General features: G+C 52.9%; 1 protein-coding gene across 1 annotated transcript in view; it reads left to right on the plus strand.

The window, feature by feature from the left end:
- Positions 1 to 17,823, plus strand: part of LOC138489133 (glycophorin-C-like) — a 246,187-nt gene extending 228,364 nt beyond the window's left edge. The window contains exon 3 of the mRNA XM_069616768.1: positions 17,128 to 17,823. Coding sequence (XP_069472869.1) covers positions 17,128 to 17,324 — 197 coding nt within the window. The 3' untranslated portion in view covers positions 17,325 to 17,823. The remainder of the gene's footprint in view (positions 1 to 17,127) is intronic.
- The last annotated feature ends 1,542 nt before the right edge of the window (positions 17,824 to 19,365 follow it).

Genomic DNA, 19,365 nt, shown 5'->3' on the forward strand with positions numbered 1-19,365 from the left:
GGGTCAGGCTCAAGCACCGCATCACAGAGTGCGGACATGGTCTTAAGAATCTCATCCCAGAATGGGGCCAGGTTGGGGCAATCCCAGAACATGTGGAGATGACCGGCATCTTCCGCCCCACAACGGGGGCAGAGTCGCGTGTCGGAGTGGGCGAATTTGGAAAGTCTGCGCGGCGTATAGTATAGCCTATTCAGTAGCTTGTACTGTATAGTGCGGTGTCGAAAATTAAGGGAGACCCTACTGGTGTGGGAGCACATTTTACCCCACAGCTGCTCTGAAATAACAACCCCCAGTTCAGAGGCCCAGTCCTCCCTCGCCCTGGGGGGCGGTGTTGCTGAAGCAGTGAGCAGGAGTTTGTACAATGATGAGACCACTCCCCGCGCCCCCCCGGAGTTGGCAATGTAGGAGATGGCAGGGTGGTCTGGGGGTTCGCTGGGGAAGGTGGGCCAAGCCGCCCGGAACGCTGCGCGGAGTCGGTAATACTGAAGTAGCTCAAGTGGCGAGCCCGAGTGGGTTGGTTTCCACATCTGTGGCGTTATGAATACCCCATCCGGGTAGAAGTCAGTAAGGGCCAGATAACCCAGGTCCCGCCAGTGCCCTGCCAGGGCTGAGTCATTCGTGGGTTCCAAACTGGGGACCCGCCATGCGGGGAGCCATTTGTAGTAAGGGTGAGTCTCGGGGGCAGCAGCGAATATCCGCCTCCAGGCAAACAAGGTGGTCTGGACGGGGTCTATGGGAGAGTCAGGCACATATTTCCGGTGTAGAAGTAAGGACATAATGTTAGCACCGGAGGCAGCAATGATTTCAAGCCTGACATGCGGGCGGGAAGGAGGACCAGGATACCAGTATGTGGCAAATTGTGCCTGCGCCGCAGTCCAATAACTCATCAAGTCAGGGGCCGTGAACCCGCCCCTATCATAGGGAAGGGTCATAGCACCCCACTTCTTCCGCACCGCGCCGGAATGCCACAAGAATTGGGCACACAGCTTGTGCAGATCAGTGAAGTAACTATTTCCAGGCCAGATGGGAACATTTGTAAACGTGTACAGGAACTTAGGGAGCAGTATCATCTTGACCAGCGACAGCCGCCCGGCCAATGATAAGGGAAGAGAGCGCCAGCGCTCTAGTTTGGCTTCGGCCAGTGCAGCCAATGTCACATAGTTGTCAGCCAGAAGGGACTCCCTAGTCAGGGACACATGAACCCCCAGATATTTGATCCCATTGGGAGACCACCTGAGCGGGTATTCAGTGGCCGGGTGAAGTGTGGAGTGCGTGAGGGGGAAAAGTTCGGACTTTGTGTAATTTATAGTGAAGCCTGAAAAAGTCCCGATGCGGGTGATGTCCCGGAGGAGAGGGTCGAGGTAGAGATCTGGGTCCCTAACGAACAGAAGGACATCGTCCGCGTATAGGGAGACCACCTCGAAGGCGCCCCGGAGAGGTATTCCTCCGCGCATGTGCCGTTCCCTGATAAAGTCCGCCATAGGCTCGATGGCAAGGGCGAACAGAATTGGGGAGAATGGGCACCCCTGGCGGGTACCCCGGAAGAGAGGAAACAGTGTAGAAGTTTGAGAGTTGACGCGGACTCTGGCAACCGGGGAGGTGTATAATAATCTGATGTAGGAGATCATCCCAGGACCGACGCCCATAGTCTCCAGAACCAGCCACATGTATCTCCAGGAAACCATGTCAAAAGCCTTCTGGGCATCCAATGTCACCGCCACCGCACTCACGCTCTGGTCTAAGCGGGCCATTACGTTAAGAAGCCGTCGAATGTTGTGTGATGTGGACCTGCCAGGGACAAAACCGGACTGGTCCTCATGAACCATATAAGGCATGACCGGGAGAAAGCGATTAGCAATCACCTTGGCGAAGATCTTCGTATCTAGGTTCATGAGTGAGAGGGGGCGATACGAACCACATTCATCGGGCGGCTTGCCAGGCTTAAGGAGAACCGTGATAACAGCTTCACGTAGGGAAGGGGGAAGAGAGCCCAGGCGCAGGGATTCGTTCCAGACCTCAAGCAATTCGGGGCCCAATATGGCCACGTGCTCCTGAAAGAATTCGGCCGTAAGCCCGTCGGGGCCCGGTGCTTTACCCTTCGGAAGGCTGGAAATGGCCTCCACTATTTCGTCCAGGGTGAAGGGGGAGTCTAGCTGTTCCCTTGTAGCATGGGAGACAACAGTGGTGGGGATCTGGGCAAGGAGCTCGCGCATCTGCGATTCGCTATGTTCGGGAGGCTGCGAGTACAATTCGGAGTAAAAGTCTGTGAAGGTCTCTAAGATATGTTGGTCCGACCACTGGGTCGACCCATTGCTACCTCTGACGCAGGTGATTTGGGCTGGCCCCCACTCCCCCCTGGCCAAGGCGGCCAGAGTCTTGCCAGGTCTGTCCCCCTCACCATATTTCCGCGCCGCCTGAGGCCGGCTAAAGTACTGCACCTCCCTGACGGCCTGCTCGTTGAACAGCTTGAGTTCCTCACTTATCTGGGAAAGGATGACAGGGTCAACAGAGGTGGGGTGGGCCCGCTCAAGATCTCGCAGTTTGGCTTCAGATCGCGACAGGGAGGCCCTAATGGACTTGAGAACCCCGGACTCCCTAGAGATGGCTGCCCCCCGAATGAAAACCTTGAAGGCGTCCCAGCGGACCCCCCGGGTGGTGTCTTGTGGTGAGTTGAATTCAAAGTAGGACCGAATATCCGACAGAATGTCTGCCTTGAAAACGATGTCCTGCAGGGCGGCCGATTTAAAGCGCCAAGTATTCATGGTGGGGGCTAGGATGCCCATGTTAATGATTAGTATGACCGGTGAATGATCAGACAGAGTACGTGCAAGTATACGAATATCTGAAACCCCACCAATCAGTTGGGCCGACAGTAGGATCAGATCAATTCTAGAAGAGCTATCATGTACCGATGAATAATATGTGTATTCCCGCGTTAGCGGGTGGAGAGCTCTCCAACTGTCCAGGATATCCAGTGACTTGCAGTGTGTCAAGAGCCTGCGCGCTGCACTCGCTAAGGGTCTGGGGGCAGAGCCAGTCCTGTCCACGGCAGGGTCTAAAATAAAATTCATGTCACCACCCCAGATGATCTGTACACCCACGTATCCTAGGAGTATGGACACCACCTGATCAATAAACTCAGGGGAGTCTACATTGGGGCCATAAGTGTTCACGAGTAGGTAATCTCTGTTGGCGATGGCGCAATGCAGGATGATGTACCTCCCCCCCGGGTCAATATAGCTTCTGTGAAGAGAGAATTTAAGAGACTTGTGAATTAGTGTCAGCACTCCACGGGCCCTTGTAGAGTAGGTCGTGAAGTACCTGAGGGGACCCCATGTGGGCGCAATGCTTCTGGCCAACGGGCCAGTGGAGTGTGTTTCCTGCAGGAGTAACACCTTGCAGTGGTGTCTGTTAGCGTAAGCCATGATCCTGCGACCCTTGGTGTAATTGCTGAGGCCACGAACATTCCATGTCATTATCGTCACAGCCATACTAGTACCCCAATCAATAAAATCCCATTGCGGAGAAACCAGAGATAGTGATCCAGCGTCAGAGGACGCCAGGTCCCACCTCCCCCAGCGCCGGACCCCAGTGCAATGGTCACCGGATCACCCAATGACAGAGAGCCCATGACTGAAGCGGACAGATATATCTCAATAAGCTTAGTGAACATCCCACCACAGATGCTGAAATGCAGAAACAGAGTGATGTATAATTAGAGCATTGCGATCCGGTGCGCGACCAGCTGTCAGTCCGCCACTGCCTTTTTTGAGAACATGTCCCCAATCCCCACCCCCCCCCGCGTCCCACCCTCACTGCCCACCCCCAACTTGCAGTGTGAAACCCCCACCCCTCCCCGCAGGTATCTCCAGCTAACCCGACACTCCCCATAACATGGAGGTCGGGGGGCGACATCCAACAGGGATGACCCCCTTCCCGTGCCCAACAGGGGCACCAAGGCAGCGGGAACCAAAAAACCAAGAACATTGCAAATGCAGCGAGGTGTGCTGTGGCCGTGTGGGCGGCTTTAAGGACAAATATGCATGACAGCAACGCCGTCAGTGACAGGTTCTGCGGTAGCCGGATCAGAAGACAGGCCACCATAGCCAGCCGAGCACCTCGCCCGGCTGGGCACACAGGGGGCCTGAGACCATAGGACTGTTGTGGATCGTTACAATGACCACGTTCCGATTGAAGAGTACCATGGACAAGATAGAGAAGGCCAGTTAGTGTGTGGCATCGGCTCAGACATCCTCAGCCTGGGCTCCCGCCGGGTTGGGAAGCGGCAGATGCGCCTCGATGAATTTCACCGCCTCCTCTGGTACAGTGAAAAAGTACAATTTCCCATTATGTGTGATTTTGAGACGGGCTGGAAACAGGATAGCATAGGGGACATTCCGTTCTCTGAGTAGTTTCTTGACTCCAATGAAGTGACGCCTCTCTTGCTGGACCGCTACAGAGAAGTCCGGGAAGATTCTTACTGTGTGTGACTCGAGTCGCAGGTCTCCCTTCTCTCGGGCCAGGCGGAGGATAAGATCTCTGTCTCTATAATTGAGAATCCTGGCTATGATGGGTCTGGGAATGTCCCCTGGCTTGGGTCTGGGTGACAGAGCCCGATGAGCGCGCTCGACGGTGAAGTATGGGGACATGGCGGGGTCACCCAGGAGGGACCTCAGCAATGATTCGACCGCGTCTTCCATGCGACCCTTTAAAGCGTTTTCTGGCACTCCGATAATACGCAGATTGTTCCTGCGGGAGCGCGACTCGAGGTCCTCACACTTTGCTTTCACATTCCGCATATCTCGGGACAGTGATGCCACAGTATCTTGTAGCGCATGTATAGCATCCTCATTAGTTGATATACGGTTTTCGGCGTCCGTGATCCTGGTCCCCGCCTGATCCACCCGTGTCTTTAAAGAGGCAACATTGGCATTGATGTCATCAAGCTTCTCGTGAAAGGAAGCAAAGTTTTTGGCCATAGCTTCCATGATCGTGGTCAGGTCCGGGGCCGCAGGAGAGGGGCAAACGTTGTTCTCCAGCTCCTCAATAATAGGTAAGTCCTGGTCAGCCTCCTCCCTCTGGATAGCCCTGGCGAATCTATCCATGGCACCCCCCCTGGAGGATCCCTTGTTCTTGCTAGGCATCGTGGGTTGGTGCGCGGGGTTGGAGTAGACGGTGGTCCCAATATCAGAGAGAAGATTGGGGGGCCAATGCCAGGGGGGAGAACCCCAGCTGTGGAGGCCTCTCGGGTGAAGGAGAACAGGGCCCAGCAGGGCTGATTAGGGTATGCTGGTGTTGGGCAGCACCCAGGGCCCACAGCGTGGAGAGGTCCGGGCCGCAGAAGCAGGCGACCCGGGAAGCGAATCTGGGGGGGGGGGGCGCCACTAAGCCAGTCTCAAGCGGTGTGCTGACGGGTCCCCCAGCGGGCCGCAGTCCGCCCGGGGGGGCCGGGCGGAGATGTAGGGGCCACCGGCAGCCGCCCCTTACCTTCCGGGGGCGCACCCTCCCGATCCCCAAGCAAGGGACCACAGCCGAAGCCCTCTCACGGCCGGCGGAGGGCCGGGACGCGTCCGCGTCGTCACCCGCCACGGGCCCCCAGTCAGGCCGCCCCCGGGGGGTGTCAGGCCCAGGACGCCTGGAGGCCGCCGCGACTCCGATCGGGCCGCAGTCCGCCCGGTCGAGCGCCCAGGAGAGGTGCTAGGCCCTGAGAAGGGGGAGGGCCTCGGGCCGGCGCCGCGCACACAGCGGGGGAGAGAGCCAGTCTCAAGCGGGGACGTGGCGGGGGACGTCACCGCCGATCCGCAGGCCGCGGCGTGCTGACGGGTCCCCCAGCGGGCCGCAGTCCGCCCGGGGGGGCCGGGCGGGGATGTAGGGCCCACCTGCAGCCGCCTCCTACCTTCCGGGGGCGCACCCCACGATCCCCCAACAAGGGACCACAGCCGAAGCCCTCTCACGGCCGGCGGAGGGCCGGGACGCGTCCGCGTCGCCACCGGCCACAGGCCCCCAGTCAGGCCGCTCCTGGGGGGTGTCAGGCCCGGGACGCCTGGAGGCCGCCGCGATTCCGATCGGGCCGCAGTCCGCCCGATCGAGCGCTCAGGAGAGGTGCCAGGCCCTGAGAGGGGGGAGGGCCTCGGGCCGGCGCCGCGCACACCGCGGAGGAGAGAGCCGGAGCCAGGCCGCCCAGTCCAGGACCCCGATCTGGGTCGCCCGGGGTTGTAGAGGAGCCGGAATTTCGCTCGGCCGAGGCGCTGAAGTGAGGGGCAAAAGTGATGAAAAGACAAGCGTGTAACGCACAGTGTGGCCGCAGATACAGACGGATATCGCCCAGTCCCACACGGAGCTCAGGAGCTAGGCAGCCATCTTGGGCTGCTCCACAGCGCCACCAGCAATCTGCAGCCTTTTTTATGCCAAAAAGACATGTCTCATTCTGCACCTTACTGGGAGGGAAAAGAAAGGGGCAAAAGGAATGGGCAAGTGTGATGGTACAAAGATGGACAAATGCCCAGGTTATCGGTGTCTCCCACTGTGTGCTAATAGAAGGGAGACAATCCCAACCAGTCCACTCCATGGGCCACCTGGAACGGCTTGAGCACACCATTACACTCAAGAAGCCGCCTGGCACGAGTAGCAGCGCCCATTCGAGCGCAGTGACGTCCAGTAGCCCATAGCCTTGTATATAGCAGTTTCTACAAGTACCAGCTGATAATAAACATTTGGAAAGGTGCGACTACATCACTTCTTTATCCAGGCGCCTTGTTCTTGAAAATGCACAGAAACAATGCACTCGGATCATGTTCTGCAAGTCCTGGTGCTTGCATGCATTCAATGGTTCTGTACACATTCCAATTATGGGACTGGAAATGGCAGAATGCAATACGACATGAGGCTACATTTTTTAAGGTTACTAAATTGAACTGTACCATTGATGAACCACCCTAAAAAAGATGGAGAAACGTATGTCGAGGGATTTAAATGTCTATCAACATCAGCACACTAGATGTATTTGATTTTCAACTTACACCTCTTTATTATAGAGGGATCTCGACGTATTTCTACATTAAACAAAATAGATATATTTGACTTTCAACTTGTACCTTATTATAAACAACCGATCAACACGCAACACATAGGATTCCTTTCTTTTTTCTTCGTCACGAGGCTATAGCCTGGATTCACAATTTCACACCTAACGTGGCAACCTGAGGTCTGTGCAAACTGTCCTATGGGTTGCACTACTTTTTTTTTTAAAATAGATTTTATTAGGTTTCCTTTGTGCATTACGAGATTACATTCATACATTGCATTTATTAATGTGTTAACATATAGAAAAAACCAAACGCAACACACCCCATACCCCTCCCTCCTTCTCCCTCCCCCCACCCCCCTTCAGTTCGAGCTTTCATAGCATAGATAGTTACTTGCGCAACGGGCTCTCTTAGTGATAGAGGCGTCAGTACAATGTGCGTGTGGCACGCCAAAGTCATGCGGGTCAAACGGGTTCAGTTCGCAACCGGGTCCTTGGCCCATGGTCCCATGTCCGTGGGAAGGAGGGGGATCCCTCAGCTCAACCACCAGGTCCTAGACCACTCGGCCGTATTTATCAAAAAAGGGGAGCCAGATTTCCTCGATGCTGGACTTAGACTCATCAAGCAGGTGTGTGAGGAACTCCATGTCGTAGATGGCTCTTACTTTGGTCACCCAGGTTTTTTCCCCTGGCATTTTCGGGTGTTTCCATTTCTGTGCCAGGCAGCATCTAGCTGCTACCAGCATCACCTGGAGCATGTGATCTTGAGTGCTACCCTGGTCCTCTCCGTTACTAATCCCGAAAAGGAGGAGCCACGGGCAGGATGCTCGTTCTATCCCATTCACCCCTTTAATCCAGGCCCGCACCTTGTCCCAATATTTCTGAACCACTGGGCATCCCCACCACATGTGGATATAGTCACCTCTCTCTGTCTTGCATTTCCAACAGTGTGGGTCATATCCTGGCCGCATTCTAGCTATCCTTTGCGGGGGGTAGTGCCATCTGTGTAATATCTTGAGGGCCTGATGGCGATATTGGAGGGAGGATGTGGACCGATTAGCCCGTCTACACATCTCTGTCCATCTCTCGTCATCAATTTCCTCGCCTAGGTCCCTACCCCATTGCGTGCGTGCTGGTGGCGGGTCTCGGGGGACAGAGAATAGAAAGAGCTTGTATAGGCGGGAGATTATCCCCTTGGAACCCCTTGCGGTCAAAAGGAGCTTTTCAAAGTCTGTGAGTTCCCTCCTGAGGGTATCGCCCCAAGATGGCTCAGTGAGGACACCCTTGAGCTGAAGATAACGAAACGGGGAAAGCGTGCCTATTCCCAGGGCTTCCTCAAGGTCTTTCAGGGGGAGGAAGGAGCCCCCCACCCACAATTGGCCGGTCCTACTAAGGCCCGCCTCGAACCACGTCTGGTAAGCTGCTGGTTCCGCTATTTTGGCCAGGAAAGGAGGGGCCCAAATGCAGCTCAAGGGGGAGGGCCATGTCGTGAGCCATCTGTAGTAACCTCCCTCTCTCCATAGGGACCACAGTACTTTTAGAATCGGGTGGTTCAAGACTGATCTGGGGATCGTACTCCTTGGGACCCAGAGCCATTCCTCTAGTGTGACAGGCGCCAGGGGCCTATTGTCCATGGCTACCCACTGTTTTTTCGGTCCCGGTGAGAAGTGATCGACCAGGATCCTCAACTGGGAAGCCCTGTGGTACGTCTCGAGGTCAGGGTAGCCCACCCCCCCATCTTCCTTGGTCCTAGTCAGTACCTCGTACGAAATCCTGTGTTTTTTGCCCTGCCAGAGGAATCTAAGGAGGATGCGTTTTGTTTCGTCAAAAAAGGCCTTAGGGACTTGCACCGGGAGCATTTGAAAGAGAAACAGGAATTTTGGGAGAATCACCATTTTTATGAGATTAAGGCGTGCCATCCATGAGAGATCCGTTCCCGCCCACCTTTCTATGTCTCTCCTGATTGCTGACCAGAGGGGGGGGAAGTTGGCCCCATACAGGTCTTCAAGGTTACGTGTGATTTGGACTCCCAAGTAACGGAACCCCTCATCGTTCCGCTTGAAGGGGAGACCCTCCACAAAGGCCACCTCTGTGTCTGGCAGGTTCCCACCCACAAATGCAACCGATTTGTCCAGGTTGACTTTGTACCCCGATAGTTCTCCATACCTTGCGAGGCCCTGCAGTACCCGAGGGATTGTTTGGGACGGTCTGGTAACATAGAGCAGCGAGTCATCCGCAAAGAGGCAGATTTTGCAGTGCATATCCCCCATCTGTATACCACTGATGGCCATGTCATTGCGTATCGAGATTGCCCACGGTTCCATCACCAATGCGTAGATTAACGGAGACAGGGGGCATCCCTGCCTCGTACCACGTTCAAGGGGGAATTCTCTAGATTCAATCCCGTTTGCCACCACTCTGGCCGAGGGGGAGGAGTAGAGCGCAGATATCCATCCCAACCACCTTGGACCCATCCCCACCGACATGAGAACCTCCCTCATGAAAGCCCAGCTGACCCTGTCAAAGGCCTTCTCCGCGTCGAGAGCCAGTAGGAGAGTGCCCTCGTTCCTGGCCTCGGTTGTGGCTAGTACATGAAGTGTCTTCCTTAGATTATCGGAACCCTGTCTATTAAGGACGAATCCCGCCTGATCTGGATGTATCAGGCGTGGGAGGGAGTTTTCCAACCTGGAGGCCAGGATCCTAGCAAAGATCTTGGCGTCTAAGTTGAGAAGTGAAATGGGTCTGTAGGACCCGCAATCCGCCCGGTCTTTACCAGGTTTGGGTATGACGGTGATGAGGGCCTGTAAAAAAGTCGGTGGGATTGTGTCGTTGCCCCTAATTTGGTTAAACAATTTGGTCAGGGGCTTCACTAGGGTGGATTGGGTCTGTTTATAAAAATCCGCTGTGTAGCCGTCAAGGCCCGGAGCCTTTCCGGCCTTCAGTCTCTTAATGGCTCCCTCCACCTCCTCTTCTAGGATTTCCCCCTCGAGGGCCTCTAAGTCTTGGTCGGTCAGTTTGGGGAGGGGGTGTTCTGCCAGGTAGGAGGCCATATCCCCCCGAGATTCGCCCGCTTGCCTGGAATAGAGTTTGCTGTAGTAATCAGCAAAACATTCCGTCACTTCCTGTCGGTTCCCATGAACTCTGCCTTCCTCGTCGGTTAACCGGGTAATCCCTCTCTCCGCTCTACACCCCCTCGACCTTTGTGCCAGTAGAGTGCCTACCCTGTCGCCCTGTTCATAGTATCTCTGTTTGGTATATCGCATCCTCTTAACCACCTCCCCTATGAGAACCGTATGGAGCTCCTGTCTTTTGCCCTGCATCTCGTCTAATAGTGCCCTCCGGTCCACCCCCGGGACGCCCAGTCTGGCCCGCAAGATCTGTAGCTCCTCTCGGAGTCTGCTCTCGATCAGGCCCCTCTCTCTTTTACGCCTCGAGCCCTCCGCTATGAGGAGGCCTCTGAAGGTGGCCTTCCCCGCTTCCCATACCGTGGACATGTCCATCTCCCCGGTGTCGTTTGTCTCGAAGTAGGCCAGCATTTCTTGCTTCATGAAATCACGGAATACTGGATCCCTAAGGAGCGTGTCGTTACACCGCCATCGAGCCGATCTCGGGGCGATGGGCAGGGACCAGTTAGCTATAAGTAGTTTGTGGTCCGACCACGTTATGGTCTCGACTTTTGGTTGGGTCACCGCCCCATCTCCCTCCTCTGAGGCCAGCAGAAGGTCGATTCTGGTGTAGGTGCAGTGCGGGGGAGAAAAGAATGTGTAACCACCCTGGGCCGGGTACGCCTTGCGCCAAACGTCTACCCAGTAGTGATCCCTCAGGAGGTTTTGCAAAGCCAGGTTGTCCCTAGTGATCCCCTTGGGTGCCCCACCTCTGGCGGACCACCAATCCAGTTGGGGGTCGGCTATGAGATTAAAATCACCACCGAGAATCATGGCCCCCTCGGCCCATTCATCCATGACGCCAAAGATCCGTGTGAGGAACTCTACCTGGCCCGAGTTGGGCGCGTATACAGTGGCGAAAGTGACTCGTTGCCCCTCGCAAAGCCCCTTCACACCTAGAAATCGACCCCCAAACCCCCTCTTGGTTTCCACCCCCGTGAGTTGGAGAGCTCTTCCCAGGAGAATGCCCACCCCTTCCTTCTTAGAGGTCGGATGTGAAGCCCAGTAGTTGCTGCCGATATCTTTCCCCTTGATTCTGGATTCTCTCCCGCGCTTGTAATGCGTTTCCTGTTGGAATAGGACCGTCGGGTGTTGTTTTCGGAACATGTTACCCGTGAGGGATCTTTTATTTTGAGAGTTTAGACCCTTGACATTTAACGTGCCCACCTTCCCTTCAATCGTTGTCATCATTCCGTGTGTGTATTCTGAACCCCTCGTGGTGATTGAATTTTAGCGCCCCTTGCCAAGCGTATTCCTGCGGTCTGAACTGAATTTCCCCCTGAGCCCCTCTAACTACCCCGTTGTCCCTCCTACCCCCTACCCCCTTGTTACTGACCCCCCTCCCCGTGCCCTCCCTCTCCCCACCCCTCCCTTGAAACTTAAGGCGGTCGTCCACTTTCCCCAACATATGTTGGGGCCGGTCAACGAACCACCAAGGACTCCAACGCCAGCCCCGGGGTTTTCGTGTGTCTGGAGAGTCCCAGATCGCAAATTCGATTCAGGTCGGCCCCTGCAGGCCTTCGGTGCACTTAACCAGGATAGAAATCAGGGACCCGGAGCCCCCCCCCAGGCCATCAACCCACAACCCGAAACCCAAACGCGGGGCAACACAAATAAACAGTTAACTTTTTAACATAATGGTCTGCCGACCCATAGTCCGGCGGGCCAAACGCAGCGCCGCCGCGGTGTCCATTCAAGGCAGTTCGTGGGCCCAGGGCCTCCTGCGCCCGCACCCTGAATCATCTCTCACCTCGTGATTTTCTCCACCTCCAATCGAACGTCATTTTCATGAGTTTGGGTGGTTTTCCGGGTTCATCGACGGGTGCCTGGTTTTCCGAAACTTTCGGGCCCCCTTGACCTTAGATTTCCCGCTGTGATTTCCTAGGCCGTCGGGACCCCTAGGGGGGTCCCGTGGTCCTCCCTCCTGGGCGCCCGAGTGGCCCGCCTGGTCGCTCGCCAGATCATCCGTGGCTCTCCGTATGTCCTCCTCCGACACCAGGTGGTGTTTCTCACCTAGCCACTCAAACTCCAAGTAGAAGGGGTGACCCCACCGATATCGGACCCCTTTTCCCTGCAACCATCTTGTAAGTGTGCCGCATTTCCTCCTCATTGACAGGGTTAGGGCCGATAGGTCTTGAAAGATGGATACCTTCGAGTCGCCGTACTGTATGGTGCCAAGATATCTCGCCTTCTCCAGGATTCTGACCTTGTCCCTGTAGTAGTGCAGCCGAACCAGGACCGAGCGTGGGCCTCTGCCTCCCCCCCCTGCTCGGTGCACCCTGTCGAAGTTGATCGCCCCCACGTCCTCTGTTCCCAGGGCGATCCTCATGATATCGTGCACTTTGCCTTCAAGTCCTTGTGTGGACTCGCCCTCAGATTCCACCAGGCCAAAGATTCGAAGGTTGTTCCTCCTCTCCCTATTTTCCATGTCATCAACCTTAAGCCGAAGCTCTTCTTCACGCCTTTCCATATCTCGGAGTCTCATGTCCATTTGGGTTTCGAGGAGTGTTACCGAAAGTTGATTATTCTCGACACCCTCCACGCGGTCTTCTAGGGTGGTGACTTTGGTGGTGAGGTCGGCCAGTTTGGCCCCCATGTCTGTCCTCATACCTCGTATCTCCTCCAGAATCGTTTGAATGTTGTTCTGGATAGCCCCCAGATCTGGGGGTGGGGCAGTGGGGCTACCGGTGGCCATGGTACTTTCTTTGGCAACAAACTGGTATTTCTGCAAGTTCTCTTTCCAGTTCATGAGGGGTTCGTGCCGGCCAGTTCTCGGCGGGCGCCGCCTTTTCGTCGACTGGGGAGCCGGGAAGGGGTGGTTGAGTTGGCCCTTTAGTGGCGGGTTTCCGGCAAGACAACTGGGGGGGTCCCCGAGGTCGTACACGGCTGTCGATATGTTCCACGCAGTCCTCGGCGTCCCCAGTACCCCCGTTCCGGCCCCGTCGGCGTGCGGGTGGCCCTCAATAGATCGAGTTCTGAGGCCGTGGAAGAGGCCGGTGGACTCGGGCCTCCCTGTGGCCGGGCGAGTCCCGTTAGGCGTAGGGCCCCCGAGCGCAGCGGGCCATCTCGGCAAATGCTATGGTGGCAGGGGGGCGGTGCGCTCCCACGTCGGCCCCCGTGCAGTACTGTTGCTCCCCGGTCCGGAGGATGGTCCTCTCCGGGTCGGGCCGGGCCTCGAGCACCAGAGGCGCCGGGCGCGTGCTCCCTGGGTGGGTGGCCGATTTTCTTCAGGTCGGGGCCCTGGGCCAAGCAGTGGGCCGCGGAAGATGTCCAGGGGAGGAAGCGCCGTAGGCCCACCCTCTCGGGCCTATTCGTGGGCGGCGCGGCTCGTGCTGCTTCCTGCGCTACTCCGCACCAGGTCGTGGGGGAGGGGCAGCTGGTATTGCCTCGGTCCGTGTAACTCCGCACAGGAGCGTCGGATCGGGACCAAAGTTGGGTCCAGGTGGGGGCTACAGGCTCCAACGTCTTTTGGTGGGGGTCGCGTAGTGCATGGGACCCTCGTTTCGCCGGTAAATCGTGATTCACCCGGGGCTGGGTGCGGAGCTCGACGTTCAGGCGTCCATCCTGCCCGCGCCCCCTGGTGGCCTCGGTTGCACTACTTTTAAGGCTTGACTACACTCGAGATAAAGTCCCCTGCTTTTTGACAATTTTGACATAGTCCTGCTTCTTGTTGCTATATGTAATGTACGTTAATACACCTCAATGCTTTGCTGAACAGCACTGTATTGATCAATATGGCCAACATTTGCAGTGTAACATAGAAAAGCGAAGGTATGTATGCACAGGTAGTATAGTTCAGTGGGAACGCGCTCGCCTTGGGAGCAAGACTGCCCAGAGCAATACGGGTTTGAATCCCAGGTCCGTGATTAGATACCTTTTCGGTATTAGGCGAGTTATAAATAGCCAATTATAGTTACGTGTGTTATATATACATTTGCTGGGAAGGAAAACTTTTTGCAGGGACTAAAGGCATTACCTGCAAAAAAAGTAAATCCTACAACGCTTGGACGAAGCAGACTTTGTCTCGATGGATTATCCTGGCAATTTCTGAATGTTACCGCTGGGCTGGTATGGACCCTCCGATAGGCTTGCGGGCCCATTCTACCAGGGGTATGGCTGCCTCTACTGCACTGCAGAGGGGTGTTCCTATTCGTAACATCTGTGATGCAGCCACCTGGGCTTCGGTCCATACTTTTGTACGTCACTACTTCCTCGATTGTATCCGTGGGCAGGATCTGGCCTTTTGCAAGGCGGTCCTTTACTCTGCAATTTGATTGGGCATTCTAAATTTCTATCTTCTAAATTGTTTTTCCCACCTCCTTACGCTGGTACTGCTTTGGGAGTCTGTCATAGATATGCAATACGTCGGGGACCCAATCCCCTCGAAGAACAAGTTACTCTCTTACCTGGTAAGGTTCTTTCGATGGGATGGTCCGACGACGTATTCCATATAGCTCCCTCCCTGCCTTCCCCGCTACAGAATTTCTTATGTGATTGCTGCTTACGTTTCCGCAAGGCTTTCTGTGGTCATACTGGCAGACGATTGGTGCCACACGTTCTGGGGAAAAAACTACAACTGAGGCTAGTGGCGTCGTGCGTCCTACTTATAACATCTGGTGACGTCGGCCGTCGGAGGAGGTCCTCGAGGACTGTGTATCGACGTCCTCGACGCAGGACGCAGACACTGAAAAGATTTTCTGAAGCAGCACAGCTGTGGTGATTACTGTCGTAGATATGGAATATGTCGTCGGACCATCCCATCGAAAGAAAGTTACCAGGTAAGAGAGTAACTTGTTCTTCTTCCCTATGAATAGCATACTCCCTAGATTCTCCGCCGAACCCATAGAAAGCAGGTTAGCACACAAAGTGGGTACTTCCAACCTGCATCCATCAACACCACAGGTTTCGAATCTGCTCTCCCAATGTCCACTAATTACACCCCCCTCCTCCTTTTTTTCTTACAGAGGCATGTGCAGTGAGGCCACCAACAGTGACAGCGGGGAACTATATAAGAAAACCACTTACATTGCATTGACACCTTTATGCATATTCTGGCCATTGTGGCAGAAGAATTGGCATTGTTCATGAATAAGTACTGTTAAGATGGTCCAGGAAAGTCCTGAGTTACCCAGAGGATCTGGAGTCGGTTCAAGCTAGACTCAATAACGGAAGTAGACACAGTCCAAGGCAAAATCCAGCTTCATTGTCATCTAAAAAAAAAACAGGGACAGCATACAAGCATTAAAATCTCAAATAATTAAATACAAAACAATGGATTAAATCCTCAAAACTCATCATTGCTGACGTTATCGTGGTACACAACCTACGGGGACTGGGGATTGGTTAAGGGAATTGGCTACAAATGGACTCTAGAAGTATAAAACATTTCATTGGGTTATAACAATCTGATGGCTCCACCTGGGACCACTTGATAAAAATAAAAATACATCATCTCTTATTGGTTGGCTTATAACTTGTTGGGCAGCCTCGCACAAGGGAATCTAATTAGTTTGCCTTCTGCTAACCAACCTTGGACAATTGACAGGTCGTCAAGACATGAGCCAGACGGGAGCAGGGGGAGAGAGGTCCACAGGATGCTTTCCATTCAATTAAAAAAGATACCATCCCTTATTCCTAGGCCATGAGCCAAAGTGATGTCTTTGTACTTAGCTTTGTGCAATGTGTCATGTCTGGGTGTATGTGTAGGCTGTACAACAGGTGTCCTATCTGCCTTGGTTTCCAACGAATATACAGTGTTTGCCAAATATGGGTCACATGTGATGGGACCATGGTTGGAATTATTTTACGCTGCATTTATTAGGAGTTTAGCTAATATTAATGTGAGTGTTATGGTTTCTTTTACCACTTGGGACACTATTGAGTTATTCTGCGTGGACTTCTCTTGGCTTATAGTTTGCGTGCACCTGGCTACAATGGTCTGTTGTGCTCTTCTAAACTTTAATTCATCTGGGAGTATACTTCGGCATCTAGGGAATTACTATCTCATGCCTTCTCTGCAACGTTATGACTCTCCCTTATTGCACTGTAACGAATGCCGGCTACTGCCTGAGCTCTTCACAGATCTGTATTTCTATGATTTCAGCATCTTGAGTTTTCCTGAAACTTTGAGGCCTTGATATTTTTAAAAGAATGCTGCGGCTTCCATTTTGGTAAAGATGGCTGCCCATTACACTTTCATTTCTATGTTAGTGAGCTATTTTCGCGTGTAGTTCATGACGTATTTAAGGTTATACATTGCTTATGTCAGTATTCTTCATGTCTTATGGATGCTATGCTAATATTCTTCATGTATAAACGCATATATTACCTAATGTGTGTGTTCTTCGTGTTGAGTTAACATTTGCTTTGTGTCTAATGCATGCTCATGTATTGTTACACTGTTAGTTTATTTACATCCGCCATCTTCAGCTTAGATTGTGTCCATCTCCTGCTGTACCTGGCTGGGATATGGGCGGTACGGTTGCCTTAGTGAGTAACATTTCTCACCTGTGCGATATTGGGGAGGGGCAGAAGCTATGGATGACGTATTCATCTGCCTCTCAACAGTACCTATGTCTCCGAACTTTTGAGTTTTGCTTGATGGATGCTACACTCTAAAATAAAGTGGAAGACATGTATTTCCCACCCAAAGAGGACTACATCGTTTTGTAGATTAAGGATGTTGAAGTGTTGCTAAGGTGACCATCCTTTTACATACAATGTTTGGAACTGCTTCACATAGCCATAATATGCAGCTTCAAGTGTACTTTCCAAGTGTGCCATGATAATGAAGCACTTGCGGTGTAGGAGTATTGCCTAAAGCTCCTGGACCTAACCAATTCTTCCTTGCTCTTCCATCAAGTAGCAGAACTGTTCCTGATTGTCAACATAGTAATTCCCCCTGGTTTCTGACATCTCATGACTGCTTCTTCCCCCTAGGTGTCATTGCCGCCATGATTGTGGTCCTGGTCTGCCTGCTGGTGGTGATTGTGCGATACATGTACCGACACAAGGGCACCTACCAAACCAACGAAGCCAAGGGTACCGAGCATTCCGAGAACGCCGACGACGCCTTGAAAAATGACCCCTCGCTCCTGGAAGACATGGAGGAGAGCAAGAAGGAATATTTCATCTGAATGCCCAGGTCCATAAGAAATGTGAAGGAATATCCGCAGAGATGTGTTTTGCTTGTAGCGGCTCTGCATTCGAAACACTACATCAAGCAAATAAGCTGGGATGTTTTTGTGGAAGAACATGTTGGGTTCATTTAGGGTTTGGAAATGTATTTTGTTCGCCAGAAAAGCATTTGTCAAAAGAGGAATGGAAAAAAGCCGTCGACGGCTTGAATGTCAGCCATGTGCAGAAATTGAAAAAGGCTTTCAAAATGTCGTCACTACCAAGTACAGGATACAGAATCCTGCAAAAAATGTGCCTGTAACCAAATGATGTGCACATGATCAGTACTTGTGGCCCATTTCAGCCAATGATGGAATGTCCCAATGCGCCTAGCGGCCTTGAATGCACTTGCTGCAAAATTAATGTTTTGAGATTTTGTTTTTCACCTCAAATTAAAAATGTAAAATACTTATTTCAGTTGTTTCCAACAACCTAGGCAACGTTTGCAACCAACAAAAACGATGTTTTCTAAAATATTTGTGATAGGAAGTGTTGATTGTGATGGTGTGTTTGTTTTTTTATAACTATGAAGGCCATGTTGAAAAGTTCTGTTCTTGCAAATGATATTCTCAAAAAGCTGGCAGAGTATCGACTTGGGGAAACGGTGCTCTTAGCGAAGTACTCCACCCTACTTGGTGCCTATATTTTGTGAATTGTTTTGCATGATATGTCTTTATACTGACATCTTGTCCATTCACAAGCCGGCAACTGTGAACAAGCCTCAGTGCTACTGTCTTTCTTCTCTTTTGAGGTATATTTAATGCAATAAACCCTCATGTGCAGAGGTATTACCGGGTTAGGGAATGCCCAGTCCCCCCAGCCTTACCGTAAGCTCCGGGGCATTACTGACCTAGTAATGCCCTCACACAGAGGGGCTTTTTGCATCCCAGCATGCTTACCAGGTTGCTAATATATTTATTTTAAAGCATGGTTGCCATTCCGTAACTTACATTCATAAATACAAAACTACAGGGCTGCCATGGTTAACGGGGAAGGGAACTACACGTAGCCCATTCTCCCTTTCCATGACGGCCATTGTCGCGGAGAACAAGCACCACAACGCTGAGTGTTCCAGGCGCCGGGCAGGGATGAGGCAGCTGCAGGTAAATGGGGCAGGGGTTGAGGTTGGGGGTAGGTGGGAGTTGGCAGGGAGATGCAATGTGTTGAGTGGAAATGGTGCGCTGGCTCTCTTAGCTGTTGTCCGGCAGGGAAAATGGTGGCCTTGCACTACTCGGGGGTCTCGGAATGTAGGGATAACCATGAGGTAAACCCTGTATTCTGAGCTAGCCTGATTAGCTCGGAGGCTCTCTGCCCCCCCCCCCCCCCCAATTGTGCTCATTTCACGTTATATGCCTTCTGGTTTTTTTCAGTAGCTTTTCAAGCGTTCATTAGCTAAACTACCCCATATATGCGCAGTCAAAGTGATATGTATTGTTGGGACAGCCATCACACTTTATCAATGACCCAGTGATCTTGAGCAGAGTACACATCCTTCAGGCCATTTAAGTCATCATTAGCTTCAACAATTTTAAACATCGTCTTCAGTGGACAACATATGATGGCAGTCTTATCCCTTGTACAAAGCGATTGCAACACCCGCATTGCCCATTTTCAGCCATAACCCCGGCAGCGCTGGTGATGACCAGGAGTTTCCTCCCAGGAATGGTGGAATTCTTATATGGCTATCCGTCCCATTGACAAAAGAATGAATCGCATCGACGCACTCCGCGATCATCGAGGTGGGATAATACACATCATCAGTCTGCCTGGGGTAAGCCAATATTTGGAAAATACTACACTACACAATGTAAACCACTGTGTTCATTGCATGATACCAATGCTTTGGAGCAAATGGCAGTGCCTAATGATTCCAGGACCTCTTGATGGATTGGCCTCTGTAGCACTTGCACATTCTTGGATTCTGTTGGAGAACCTGGATAAAGCTGAGCTTTTTGATCTCTTACACTGAATGTTTTTTCAACCAGATTGAGGTCATCTTGC

Source organism: Ambystoma mexicanum, chromosome 9, assembly GCF_040938575.1.
Source record: "Ambystoma mexicanum isolate Mex_15411 chromosome 9, UKY_AmexF1_1, whole genome shotgun sequence".
NCBI classification, from domain to species: Eukaryota; Metazoa; Chordata; class Amphibia; order Caudata; family Ambystomatidae; genus Ambystoma; species Ambystoma mexicanum.